This window comes from Bison bison, unplaced genomic scaffold (genome assembly GCF_000754665.1).
Source record: "Bison bison bison isolate TAMUID 2011002044 unplaced genomic scaffold, Bison_UMD1.0 scf7180017864468, whole genome shotgun sequence".
In the NCBI taxonomy this organism is placed as follows: domain Eukaryota; kingdom Metazoa; phylum Chordata; class Mammalia; order Artiodactyla; family Bovidae; genus Bison; species Bison bison.
The window spans coordinates 4,126,302-4,141,191 of record NW_011495029.1 but is presented as its reverse complement, the minus strand read 5'-3'; the positions used below and the strand labels follow the sequence as shown (position 1 = coordinate 4,141,191).

The 14,890-nt window shown below is 36.7% G+C and overlaps 1 protein-coding gene across 1 annotated transcript in view; it reads right to left on the bottom strand.

The window, feature by feature from the left end:
- Positions 1-14,890, bottom strand: part of FAM60A (family with sequence similarity 60, member A) — a 28,115-nt gene that overhangs the window by 10,802 nt on the left and 2,423 nt on the right. The window contains exons 2-4 of the mRNA XM_010860602.1: positions 3,300-3,447; positions 1,811-1,910; positions 27-116 (exon numbers count right to left, since the gene is read on the bottom strand). Coding sequence (XP_010858904.1) covers positions 27-116; positions 1,811-1,910; positions 3,300-3,427 — 318 coding nt within the window. The 5' untranslated portion in view covers positions 3,428-3,447. The remainder of the gene's footprint in view (positions 1-26; positions 117-1,810; positions 1,911-3,299; positions 3,448-14,890) is intronic.

The window sequence follows — 14,890 nt, the reverse complement described above, 5'->3', positions numbered from 1 at the left end:
AATTCCTTCTGCAGTTTACTGATCTGGTTACTTTTTATCCTGTTTCCAGATAGAGTTTTCACTTTCTTTGGTTTCAGTGTAGTCTTTAGACTGGGTCCTGCCCTTGCATCTACCACCTGGAAGAAAATACTGAATATTTAATACCATTTTAAAAATGACACCTCTGTATTCCCTTAGTTCAGATGAGTGCTTATTTGAAGGAGCCAAATTTGAGAACCATAGTTTTCTACTCAGTGTTTAAGAGCTCATGAGCACTTTGAATCATCACATGATATTAAAAACAGTTTATCTAGGGTTTTTTTACTTTGAAGTAGTAACAGCAAGAGTAGCTGGACAAAAAATTTATATAGGTTTTATACATGGTGAAAATGAGCCAAGGAGGTTAAGAAAAACCAGACCTTACAACAATTAACATTCCTACTGGATGATGTCTGCAGTTTACAAAACGTTTTCATATACTTTTGATTCTAACTTCACCACAAGGCAGTAGGCAGTAATTTGTTACTCCAGTTTTAGGGTAAAGAAAACCAAGAGATATTAAACTATGTATTTTGCCTTATTTCACTAAACTAGTAAATAGGCAAAGGTAGGTAGAGAAGGCGCCCAGACTCAAATCAGGGTTTTCACACCTCTGCTTTATGCTCTTTTTACTACACACCCTTAAGCCTGAGGTCAGCCACGTGCGGCAATGGCATGTTCTCCCACAGCCTGGTAAGGCCACTGGTCTAGACCCATATGGTCTCATTTCTCATGTCTTCATTCACATTTACTATTTGCAGATTTCTATCCTTATGTAATGGACAGAGGAGCCTGGCGGGTTACAGTCCATGGGGTCGCAAAGTGTCAGACACAACTGAAGGACATAACTGAAGCGACTTAGCATGTGTGTATCCTGATGTAAAAAGGTTGACATCACCTTCAAAATCACAATTTGGATCTTCCCCACATAAGCTATTCATTAAAGAAAAACTCACAATTTTATAAGTTAACAGACACACAGAAACCTATTATAATAACGTAACATTGTCACCAAAGAACAGCTTGCAAGGGTAGCGTAAGAAAAAATGTGAAGAAATGCCTGCCTGCTTAAAAACAAGTGTGTTATATAAATGTCATAAATCTTCTGAAAGCTAGCATATAGAAAAAACTTAATAGTGTTGTTCTGGTCACTGAAAATATTTTCTGAAGAATTCTAGTGACAGTAAGTAAAATGCAAATCTCAATTTAACATAGAGAACAAAAACAGCTTCTATTTAACTGAGTGATTACTAATTATTCTTAATATATATCCTCTCATTCAGTTCTTACAACAGTTTTGTGACATGGCTATTATTCTCTTTTGCACTTAATAAATAAATGTCCAAAGTTCACAAGTAGTAAGTGGTAAAAAAGGAGGGTTTAAATCCAGTTCTGAATGTAAACTCATGTGCTCATTAGTACCAACATGATTTAGGAAATCTGTTGTCCTTAAGAAATCTGTTGTCCTAAGAGATGAAAAAAGGATTCATGTCTAATTAACTGGAGGAATTTCTGGGCTGAACCTAAAAATATGTTAAATGTACACTGTGAATCTCCAAAATGGGTATATTCAATACAACCTCAGGTAAATGCCATACCAAGCTATTAATATTTTGCTCCCAAACAGGCCAAAATGTTAAATGATTATATCTAAGCAGCAACTAGTATTTTTCTTTATTTTTTTAAGACTTTTCTACCCCAGAAACATATTATTTCCTAAATTAGGGGAAAAACTAGTGTTACTTTAAATATAACAGAGGTACAACTGAAAAAGGGGAAAAGATAAACTCACATGATTCCAGTTTTTTTTTGATCCTGCTGGCAATTTCTTCCATCTTTTCACAAGCAGGACACAGGCATTACAGATATCTCCTGAACGAGTCTCATGTAACCTGATAAGAAAACGATCAAACCTTTACTCGTCTCCTTTACATAAAAGAATTCATGAAAGTACATTTCTTTTAGAAAAAACACTATTTATAGTTTATAGATGTTATTTCCAATTGTCTGGGGTGATCCACTTCTACTGTTTCTGTAGAATATTTCAGAAGTCTAATTAACTTCTATGTGCTGCAATTTGGTCATTTTAAAATAAAGAATGTTTTTTTAATTAAACAATGGTAAAATTTAAGACCTAGAAAAGATCCTGGTCACCATGGTTTTAAACAATGATGTCCAATTAATCTTTCTTGAAATGTATAGATGCGTAAGCCATAAAACGCTACCCTTTAAGTAAAATAATGTGCCATGATATTCTAGTTTCACAACAAACAAAACCAGAGAGGCACTGTAATATTATTTTAATGAATGTATCTGCATAAGAGGAAATAAATATACAGTTTCCAAGTTATTTTTTAATTGTCTCTCTGAGGAATTTTTCATCTATTACACATATTTCTATATTACAAATATATACAGAAAAATACTAATAGCGTTTATTATATATACAATTGGAAATAAAGACATTAAGAGAAAAATGTGACTTCAGATGGCAACATTGGTTGGTGGAAACTCTTTGACAACCTTCAAAATAAATACAGTCTAGGATTAACAATAACTAATCAACAGAATGTTTTGATAAGAAAATACAGGGGTGAAATTAATTTCTAACATCAAAAATGGCTCAACATTAAGTATTTTGTTTCTATTTTTTGAAAAGTAAATTCCATTTTATTAAGCAGAGGTTTACTGTCAAAAGATAAAGAACAAAATTATAAAATAAAACTAATGGACCCTGACAGGTTTCAGGGCAGAACATTAAACCCTGTTAGGATCCTCAGCAGATTTGGTTAAAATTTATTTGTATAACTTAGAAAAACAATACAAAGTACTAGTGGAGGACAATTACTCTGAGAATAAGGGTTATTTTTTTAATCTCTTTATACATCTTGAAGTTAACAATGAAAGGTTCTATTATAACTTTTTTAAAATATATTTTTAATTGGTGGATAATTGCTTTACAATGTTGTTTTGGTTTCTACTGTACAACATGAATCAGCTATCAGTATACATGTATCTCCTCCCTTTTGAGCCTCCCTCTCAACTCCCCCATGATTAAGGGCTTCACAATAAACTTGGTAGTTCCTCATAATCTAGAAAAAAAAGTAAGGTATGCTTTCAGTATTGTTTGGATTTAAGAGCAAGTGCCTTGAAACAACCTAGATTAGAATATGAGTGATTTTAATTATTATTGCACTGTTCCAATCCCTTTGCTTAGAAATATTTCCTTATACTGTGATCTTTTTCACTCTAAAAATGGTACAAACATCACATGATCTTACCCAAAACAGCTCTGGAAATCCTTTTCATAGCGTTTACTGTCAGTGAATCGAGAACTGGAGGATTTAGCTCTGCAAATACAGCAGCCCTCTATACTTCGGTACATCTTTGGCTTGTGAAAACCAAACATCTTTTCTTCTGGGCAATAGCCTGTAAAGCCAAGGGAATTGACACAGCGTTGTTGAGGGCTATAACAAGAAACCATTAAAAGCAAGCTCTCTGCTCCACCCCTCCCCCTGCAACATGGTATTACATGACCAAGCCAGACAGGAGGGCTCTGGTGAAGACCTCTTGAATCTACCTCAATTCTTGGCACACGAGCACGCCAAGTGTCTAAAACAAACAGAACAGTTCTGATATATAACAAGGCTTCTCCTACCTCCTTCTACTATCCTGGCAAAAACTCACTCTAAAACTGCAGGAAGCAGGCATTTTCTAAAATTCAAGATTCTAAGAAGAGGACAGAGAAGACTAGCGTGCTGCAGTCCATGGGGTTGCAAAGAGTCAAATACAACTGACTGACTGCCCAACAACAAAGTAGAGAATACAACAAATTCTCTCTCCACTATCCTGGGAAACACCGGAATTATACATAGTGGAGGACACATCCTAAAATTAAAGGTACCCCTTTTTACTCTGCATGTTTGCATTACTGTGATTCCCCTCTTGGAAAGTTCTGAGCATTTACCACAGGACTATAATCTGATACTAAGCACAGAAGTAGCTCAATGCATCAACCCACACTACTTTGCCCTATGGGAAATCAGAGGGGCTTTCTTCTGTGATAAACGGGAAGTTCTAAGCAGGCAAGTTATCCTTGAATTGAAACTACGGAAAGGAGGATGTAAAACATACAAAAAACTAGTGTTATAGTTTAAGAATGCTAATTTCATAAATCATTAAGACAGATTAAGAGTGAGCTCATGTTGCCTGACCAGTGGTCTGCCCCTCAGTCGTTACAGAGGTTTTTGAAGTTCTTCAATGAGGTGCTGTGCCTGAGAGCTATAATAGTGGGAGGCAGATGTTCAAAAATGTAGAGTGAGATAAACTGTGATTTCCATGATCAAAAAAACCCTCAACATCCATCAAGGAAGGAAGAAAGAACTCCAGGGCTGGTTGCAACAAAAAGGCAGCTGGTAGTAAACATATACCTTATAAATAATTTAGAATATCCAAACCAAGGACCAACTTCACAAAACATCTGGACTAAGAGGTGATGAAAATGTAATGAACAGAAACTAAACCCCAAAGGACAAATCCAGAGCAGGGCCTCTGTGTGTGTGGGCGTGTGGGTACGCATGCACACACACACACACACACACACACACACACATCACATAAAGCATAAGAGAAAATGATTAAAATGAACTAGATTTGTACCCACAGTTTTAGGAGTTATAACCATGTTTTAAAAGGAATGCCATCCTTTTTAAAGTTCTTTTAGAAATACACTCAAATATATAAGTAAAACAAAAGCCTTGGTGTTTGTCTTTGAATGACCTCTTCCCTAACCTCTTTCCACTCCAATTCTGGTTAGACATACCACAGTAAGTATTTATGAAAGTGATTTAGAAAAATAACCAAATAATTAGACTCTGTGTGTGTGCGTGTGTGTGTTTGAGATGAAGCAATTCTGAAATACAAAGGATTTAAAATTTGCTTTCAAGAAAATAATTTATCAGCAAATAATTAGCCAAACACTTAAGTTTTCCTTTTAAACAGGGACTAGTGTTCTTTGATGTTTTTGAGAGGCAAGTAAAAGAAAGATGTGATGGATCAGAAGGCCACTGATGCATTTCAATAGTTAATTCTAAACTAAAAGTTAGTTTAAGAATTGTTAAAACAAACAAGAACATAATGTTTCTAGTTGATTAAGGTAATTGTTTTCATTAAGTGAGACTTTTTTGAAAGGAAAAAAATGAGGAAGGTGCTCAATATATAGTAGGAAAAGGCATAGACCTGTGAAATGAGGTAGATTTTTTTTTCAGTCTAACAAAAATTCACATGATAAATGAAAAGAAAATTGCCTCCTGAAGAAAACGGCCATGCACTGCTTTGGAAAAAACAATGTCAAACGACACAGGTTTATACAAACTTTAAAAGAAGTACTAAGAAAGTAGAAGCTACTGCTTTAATTTGTATATTCCTGTTTTGAGGCAAAAATGTAACACAACTCTTTCTAGTCATTACACCAACCTGCGGCCTCTCCAAATTCCCCTAATACCTTCCCATTATCATCAAGGTCAAAAGTCCACAGATCCTCCTGCAGTCGCCAGCTTCATCAATAGCTCCAGGAAACTTCAACCTCCCTTCTCCCTTCTCAGCAAGGACAGAGGAAGTACAGCAAGAAAGGCCAGTTCATTCCATTAATACACAGGCCAAATCCCATTACAGGACAGACTATTCTACCCTCACAATCCCCTTCCTACCACAAATAATAAACATACTATCAAAACTATAAAAAATTCGGGTCATCTCCAAGATATGAACTACTACCTTCACTGAGGCTGGATTTGACCAAGAAGTCATAGTTTGTGCCAGTTATCATGCTGGCAAGCTCCTAGGGAATATTAAGGCTATAGCTAAATATTACTTTCCTTTTCATCAGCAGCGATTGCGAATCAATTTTTGTTGGTGGTAGGAATCGCCACAAAACTTACCCAATAGTAAGTGAAACAATCCACTCTTCAGCCTGAGAAATGTTCTTCTTAGACATCAGAGAAAATCTAATAGCCTGATGTCTTCTGACTGATATCTTTTATGTAGCTCTGCAACCTTGTTTTTCCTGACAAAATTCTGCCTAAACAGCTGAGTGGGGAGTCTGAATTCTAGGGTTCACCCTCTTTCAGTGCTAAGTGCAGTAAGGGGGCAGGCACCTGTCCTGATGCAACACACAAGTAGCACATGAGCCTTTTAATGGATGATTACTTAATAAACCTAGTAAACCTTTTCTGAGCTTATTCCTGCACTTGAGAGGCACCTGGGAATCTGCAGTAAATACACAGGGGTTTCATTTTGGGCTTTGTTTACAAGCAACCCACTTAAGCAGTGATTGGTGTTTAACCATTTTGAGCTTTGGGGAGGCCAGAGAGTAACTCAAAGTTTTCACAAAACCTACAGACCCACTAATGTTTTAAAAAATAAAAAACCTTATCTAATCTCTGGGAAAAAACTAAGACACAAAATGGCTCTGAAACCAAGTTACTTTATATATTTGAGAGAAGGTTGTGAGTGAGCATGGCACAATTTGATTTTAAACTTGGGATTTCTATTATCTCAACAAACTAAGTGGTCTTTAGAATACTTCTTCCCTATAAAACACTGAATCACTATGTTGTTTTGTATACCTGAAATTAACATAATAAAAATAAAAAGTAACATAATAAAACTGAATCAACTTCAGTTTTTAAAAGAGTATTTCTTTCCTAAGCTCACATTTGTGCAATATTAAATGATTCCTCCAGAACAACCTATTTGTTCAAATTATTAGTGATTTTTGCATGTATTCTTACAGATGTCACATCACTCAGCAGTGCTTTAATAGAAGGAAGCCAATGCCATCTGCTTCCTAATTGATGAATAGTTACAGATGAGAGTAGACTCCATATAATATCACCCTTAAGTATTTGCAGAATCAGAAAAAATTTTACCTTTGAAATAAAGGCAAAAATAAAAGACTTAAAATGCTGATTTAAAAACTGCCATTTGCCTTCTAAAAATAAGACAGTAGCGGTGGTTGCAAAACTCTAAATATACTAAAAGCTACTGAATTGTATACTTTGAGAGTGAATTTTATGATATATAAATTATTACAATAAGCTTGTTTCTAAAAATAAAAAGATTGGGTTTGGAAGTCTCTTGACTTTATTCATCTTTGTAACCTCAGCACCTCAATATTGTCAATCATGTAATATGTACTCAATAAATGTGTGGATTAAACTTTTTAAAAAAACCGTCATTTGTACAGTACTTCATGTTTGATAAAGCACTTTCACTGACATTTCTTTACCTACTGTCAGCCAAAAAGCCACAATTTTAAAAAAACATTATAACAGTTAAAGACAAACCAACCATGCTGAAATTACTGTTCTGTCCAATTTAATTCAATCTCAAAAATTAAAGTTAATAGCTAAGTCAGCAAAAGCCATAAGAGAAATAACTGTAATTACATGAACAAATAGCATACAGAGACAGCAATGTGAGTTTTTAAAATACAACAATCAATTTTGAACATTTGTTTTGATTGACTTATTGGGGTTTCATCTACTTTAAAACTGTAAATTTCATAAAAATTCAATGATCAACTTAATGAAAGGATGGGGAAATGCATCCTTAGTGTTGAAGCAAGGAAAGCGTGAAGTAATCACTGTTTATCAAGATACAAAAGAGCCAATTCTAATCTGATTTAATGAGACTATGAACCCAAAGAGCAGGATGATGTCTTAGTACACTTAATATAGCACACATAATGTAAGTTTACCGAGCACAGAATAACATGATGGTGAAGTAATCTTCACAACCTTATACAAAGGCTGTATAAGAAGTTTTCTGATAGTTCCAAGCTTAAAGATGATCTCTTTTAATTTTTAGTAATACCAAATACTTGAGTTGGTATCAACTAAGGAACAGTATGAAGAATCTTGAAAAATGCTAATTTTAGAGCTTTTAGTACCCTTTCGAACATGGAATTAGGAGACAGTGAGATGAAGATCTTAATTCTGCAGAGTATTTTCTTATCTTTCAAATCTTATAAGGGTTCTTATTATGATGTATGTAACATCTATTAGGTTCACCTCAGTTGGTATGCTTTGAAGGACACCAATAGCTCCTCCAATGTAATAACTTCCCCAATTCCATTTTCTAGATTCCTTCTGGGTAGTTGTTTTTCTTATATTCAAAAATACCTTTCAGGGGCTTCCCTGGTGGTCCAGTGGTTAAAAATGCGCCTGCCAACGCAGAGGACATGGGTTCCATCCCTCGTCCAAGAAGATTCCACGTGCCCTGTGCCACAGCTACTGAGGCCGCACGCCCTGCCTAGAGTCCACGCTCCACAACGAGAGAGGCCACTGCAGTGAGAAGCTCCCGGACCACACCTAGAGAGCAGCCCCAGCTTGCTGCACCAGAGAAAGTTCCAGTGCAGCAAAGACGACTCAACACATCCAAGAAACAAAATAAACAAATGTTTTAAAATCGTTTTTTCAAAATTCAAAATGCACTGGATGGACCAGGTAGAAGAAAACAAAAGTAAATATGCCAAAGATGATGATAAATCAGCTTTTATAGTTAACGTTGTAACTTGCCCATACCATCTTGAGAAGTGAAATTCTGATGCACAAATTAGGGGTGCAACCTCCCAAATTAAAACATTTCTCAATTGTCCTTCATTTTCAAGAGACCAAACCCTATAGCTTCTAATCATTTTCTCTAAAAAACCAAATGACCTAGACTTCTTTTCTAAAAAAAGCACACATAAAATAGTGTGCCTGCATACATGCTCAGGTACTGTGTCCAGCTCTTTGTGACCCCTTGGACTATAGCCCACCAGTCTTCTCTGTCCGTGGAATTTTCTGGGAAAAAATACTAGAGTGAGTTGCCATTTCCTCCTCCAGGGAATCTTCCTGACCCAGGGATCGATCCCACATCTCCTGCATCTCCTGCACTGCCAGGCAGATTCTTTACCACTGCGCCACAATGTAAATGTCCATGGATTCTCAGACTGGTTAAAGTATGGTGTCTTCATACTACAGGATACCCTTTCAGCCCTTAAAAGAAGGCAGTAGAGATCTACAACATGTGCAGGGAGGGAAGTTTTTTAAGATATCTTGTTATATAGTATGTTTTTAATGAGATCTTGAATACACAACCTAGCTTTTTAAAATAGACATTTCAGAACCAATAACTAGCAATGGTCTCTGAGGGGTGCAAGAATGAAGGAGGTTTACTTTCACTTTACTCCCTTCTATACTATTTTTTTTTTCATCAAGAGCACCATACCCCAAAACTTTAGTCATCATCACATATCTTGACTTAACTAAAGAGGAATCTGAAAAAGCCCAAAGAACTTAAATAAACTTCCTCAAAGACATACAGATGAAGAGATACACATTAGCAAATACATTCCACAAGAGAGCATACAGAATAGACTAGTAAAATCAGAACAGACAGAACAGAATGGGAAGGAAACTGCAGAGACGAGACAAGCAAAAGATTTGTAAAGTGGGAAGGAAACAGCAGTGAACAAAGAGGAAAGGAACCAAGCAACCAAAGACAACTCTGAAGGGAAGGAGATGCATTTTTTAGAGCTGAACTTTAAACGGCATGATTATGGGAAAGGAAGAGAAATAAATACGAAAAAGCACTTATGATCCAAAGTTAAGTGCCATCTCGAGTGCCTGAAACTGGTAATGCCACCTTCGACACCATTTTAGTCACCGGTATGCTATCTTTAATCACATGTAAGTACAGGTTCTAGTAAACACTAACAGTGTAACTGTAGCAACACTCTTCACAAAGCGTCAAATAGGATTGTTTTGTGTTCTCCCACTGCCAGGCCACTTGGTTGCAGTATTCCCCTACAAAAAGATGTTTCAGCAGTGCTTAAGGAAAACCATGGGGCAATCAAACACTATTTCCTTTTACCTGCTTCTAGTAGATACCTACCCACATCCCAACACCAAAGTTTCTGAATTTATTAATTCACTTTTTCCAAGTGAAATTTAAAAATTTAAACTTGCCTGGAGAAAAACAGAAAGAGGTGGTGGATGCCCACTTGTCTGCCAAAAGCTTCTCCAAACATGTACCCAGACTGAGAAATTATATGATAAAATATTTATCCAGTGCTGCCTATGGAATCCACGCTCAGTAGAAGACCCTAGAACTCCTCCTACAGGAAAGGGGTCAAACTCAGAAATTAAGTCTTCAGCTGACATAGCACAGGCTAAAAATAAAAATCACAAATCCAGGTCTCTGAGTTTTAGACAGTGTAAAAACAAATACTAGGTCTTCCCATTTTGATACTGTAAAAACAAAACAAAACTGGGTATTCCAATTTCAAATTCCAGTGAATGAGAAAGTTAAAGGTTGGGGGGATAGTATTTATTTGCTTTTAAAGGATGATTATTAGTTAGGAAATGTGACTACCGTGAGTGTGATGAAGAAGTCAAACTGGAGTCTATATTTCTGCTTGTGTCTTTACAAGTGAATAGACAGTCACCTCAAATTTTTTTGTCCTCTGTAATATTAGGGTAAAAACTTACTTCTACTTTCCAGGAATGCTGTGGAGCAAGAATATGAAAACATCAGTGTATGTATACCATTTATTTCCTTAAATTTATGACTTGCACATTATAGAAATATAAACTCTTATCTGTCCCAAGACACACCCAACTAACTAAAATGAGGGTAGAATCCTGATTTCTGAAGGTTTTAAGAACAAGTTTGTGGGGAAGGAGGAACTTAATTTCCAGAGATTTTAAGTTTATGAAATGACCATATTCCTTTCCATGAAGGTTGTTCTCCATTTTCAAACTTGACAAAAATGTTAAGAAAGTACATACCTGGTCTAACCCAAATCTCAGCAAAGTTCCTAAAGCTCTCTGAAGCACAAGGACTGGCAGTCCTAACCTTTAAATGCCCTCCTGATTATATAGTCTTCTCTTCCAAACATATTCTTTTTGTGTTCACCTAACCTGGCTTTAATCCATATAATCACATAAAAAATCTGAAAGTCAACCAGGTGCTCCCTTCTCTTCTTCTGCAAGATCTCTACCATCTCCATGATGAAGTCCTTAGAGAATCTGCTTCTACTTTCACTTCTCTGGTTCATGTTCCTCCCATTCCCATTGTCTGTTTGTCCCTCATTATGGTGTTTGAACTTCTGTCAGAGCCTCATAACTGACTTATAAGGCTGCACCCTTCAAATAGGTGGTATCGTCCTAAAAAGTTCAAATATTAATATTCCTTCCAAGGTACAAACACTTGGATATCAGGATAATATCCAAACTCCTTGGCAAGAAATTCAAAGCTTTTCAGGATCTAGTCCCGTCTACCAGCTACTCCCAACATAGAATTCTGATATTCCAGGAGTGTCAAATCAACCTTAATAACTAGCCATATCAATACTTAAGGCTGCTATTTCTGTCCAAATGGTTTCTTCTTCATCCTCTTAACCTAAGAAATTACTTGAGAATTACATCTTTTTATAAAACCTTTCCATTCCTAACAAACACACTGGATTTCACGTACTTGTTTAAGGTATTGTTCCCTCTGTGCTTAGTCACTCACTGGTGTCAGACTCTGCAACCCCATGGACTGTAGCCCACCAGGCTCCTCTGTCCGTGGAGATTCTCCAAGCAAGAATACTGGAGTGGGTTGCCATGCCTTCCTCCAGGGGATTGCTCCCTATACTCAATGATAAACTGTTACAGGACAGAAACTATTAATAAGTCTTACATTACAACCAGGTGCTGACTGTACATCGTATACAGAACTGCACGGAACTTGCTAAGAAGTGTGGGGTAGACAAAATGGAGTTGAACAGTGTTTGTAAGGGCATGAAATAGGAATGGTGTCCACAATAAAGACGGGCATTAAAAAAAAAAAAAAAAAACTGATGTTGTGAACAATGTCATTTTTCTTTAACATTTAGTTTCTAAACTTTTGCACCCCCCCCAAAAAAAGTGGGCTTTAAAGATTTCCAAGAAATATAAACCAAATGAATGACTTTAATCAGAAAAGACTAACAGTAAACAAGTCAACGTTTTCATAACAATTGGTAGAAAAAATATTTCTTGCTGATTTCAAGCAGGCATGTGTAGAGGAAGGGAGGATTAAGAGAACAATGTGTGTAGAAATGAATCTCAAAATGAGAGCTATTTAAACTCAGCATACATTAACATCAACCAAATTAAAATAACATTAAGCCAAAGCAAACTTATAGTAGGTGGAAACAGCTAAATATGAAGCTAAAAAAATTATTTTAGTTAAACTGCAATTTTTTACTTGAATATGTAATAGCAAATGTGTCTGTGACTTCTATATTTCTAGTACAAAAAGAAAACTCTCCCTTGAAAATAAACTCCCTTCTTTTGGATTAGCTGCATTTCCATAATACAGAAAACCACTCAGTTGCAGATTCAATTAAAAGGGAAACTGAAAAAGAGAAACTGGAGAACCAAAAGACAACAAAATATTTTCAATTTATAACAGGACACTCTTGTGGACAAATCAGAAAGAAGATGGTATTTTCTAGATTTCCACTGGACTTTCTGATGTTACCTGGTTGAATCAGAATTAGATTGGCAACCAGGAGTTTAAGGCAGTGCCTTCCCAGAAACAGTTTCTGAAGGTGGGGGATGGGGCCAAAAACAATTATTCTTTCCACTTCTCATTTACTAAATTATGTATTCCAGCAAGGAAACTGATCCAAACCTGTTTTGTCTTCTGCAAAATATCTACTTTCCAAAGTTGTGAGGACAACAGGTTGTATTACCAAGCACATGATTTACTTATTTACATCCCCGAGAACCAGATATGATTATTGCTATTTTGCAGATGACAAAATCTGACTACAAACAAAGCGACTTGCTTAACATGATCACATCTTTGGAAACCAAGCGTCTTTGGATCACATCTTTTCAACCCCATAGACTTCTGAACACTAACCTAGGGCCTCAACAAATGTACTTCCCTCCTTCTTAGCCAATTACATGCCTAGCACTGCTTAGGGAGAAAAAGAAAATGTAATACTTTTAAAGCAACTTACTATGTGCCTAGCACAGTAAATTAATGTGTCCTTGCAACAGCTTATGACGTTGGTCTACATTTCAAATTAGCTTTTAAGTTTTTCCCAATGAGAAACTTATTTTACATGGAAAATCATTCTCAAAATGCTTTTGTGACATAAATCTGCCTGACTGTGAGCTTATGAGCCAGGTTTTCCCAGGGTCTGACTGCCAACTCTAGAGAAAAAACTGATCATTCAGGTTCCAGATATACAGAATAGTACTGTGCAACAGCAGTCTTGAGGCCCACCCAAGATTCTAGAACATACTATGTATTGAACTTTTTATCTCCAATCTCTTGCAAAAGTAATGCAAAATGAGAAGGCAGCACAGACCTTGTCTGTGTCTTTCCCACTCTCAACTCATTTACCTTGATAAACCAAATCTCTGCTGCACATATCATCTGATACTTAAAACAGAAGCCTTAAACTCTAGATACACTTGAAATTTCTCAGAACATTGAAATCTAGCTGTAACTCGGCTATGAAATACTAATTAAGAAAACAAATTAAAGAATCTCAGTGTATTGGCAAAGCTCATATGCGTTTTATTAATAAATACCTGACCCAGAGAAATAACTCCCCAAAGGAAAGCCATAAGGTTATTAAATCTGAAGTTTCTCATTCTCTTGACAAGATGTTTCTGTTCATTTCAGAAATGTACTAATATTGGCAGCCTTTAGGTATTTGTTATTCGGTCAACCAAAACTTGGGCGAAAAGAGTATACTGAATAGCAAAACAATGAAAGCACAAAACTGGTTTCAATTTGTATGGATGGTCTGGTATGTGTGGGCGTGGCCCTCAAAGGATATTTTTATTTTTCAGTAAACGCCACTTTTAGATTCTAACCCTTAAACATGATCAAAATACAGGAGCAATAAGGAAAGAAACAACAGACACGGTGCTGCTTATCGGATGTCTAGACTGCAAGCAAACCCCAAATACCAAAGAAGCATCCATGTGTCAAACCAGCATAATTTCTGAGCTGTGCCTGGGGCCACATACCAAAAAAAAGTTAGCTTGAAAAGAAAATCTAAGAGGGGTAACCAGCAGGTCAAGCCCAGTTCACAGGAACTAGGAAGAGCTAGCAGGGACAGCTAACCGTTACCTTATATCATCCCCTTGAGCAGCTTCCTCCCCAGCCCCCACAGAAAATCTCCTAGAAAGGCCTAACTCCTACGTGCTAGCTTCTTCAAGGTCGTCCAAAGATAACGCAGGAACCTGAGCTGAGCACACCTTTAGGCCAAAAGATTCCCCCTTGCCCAAACCATTACGTAAATACTTTAAATGCCATAGCCCACCAGAAACAAAGTCCCAGAAGTTTATTCAGATTGAGCAACTAATAAACGTTTTCGGTTTTGTAACATCAATTATGAAAACGCTCAAGAGTGACAAACTCCAGTTAAAAAACAGGTGCTTTGAGTACTTTTAATGACAAGGTCAAATTCATTTTTTAAAAAAATTATTAGGAGAAAGGCGGGGTTGGGGCGGGGGCACTTTTCTTAAGCTTCCTTAGGATAATTTGAGTGAGGAGTGCGCGGAAGGACGGATGGGGAGAAACTATTTAGCACTGGGTTCATGTTTGGCTACACAGTAATTCCTGGTCTTCCGGGTGCCTGGAGTAATCGAAGATTAGAGAGAGAAAATAAAAACAAAGAAACCAAGTAGGGGTCAGAGTTACCAGAACAAACTCTGCACCGCGCGACCACCCCAAGTAGCACCTCCCCAACCAAAACAGCCCTGGCCACAGCCGGCCCCCCCTCCCACACGTAAACACACAAAGACCAGAGCTGCACGCACGGTTTGCCCAC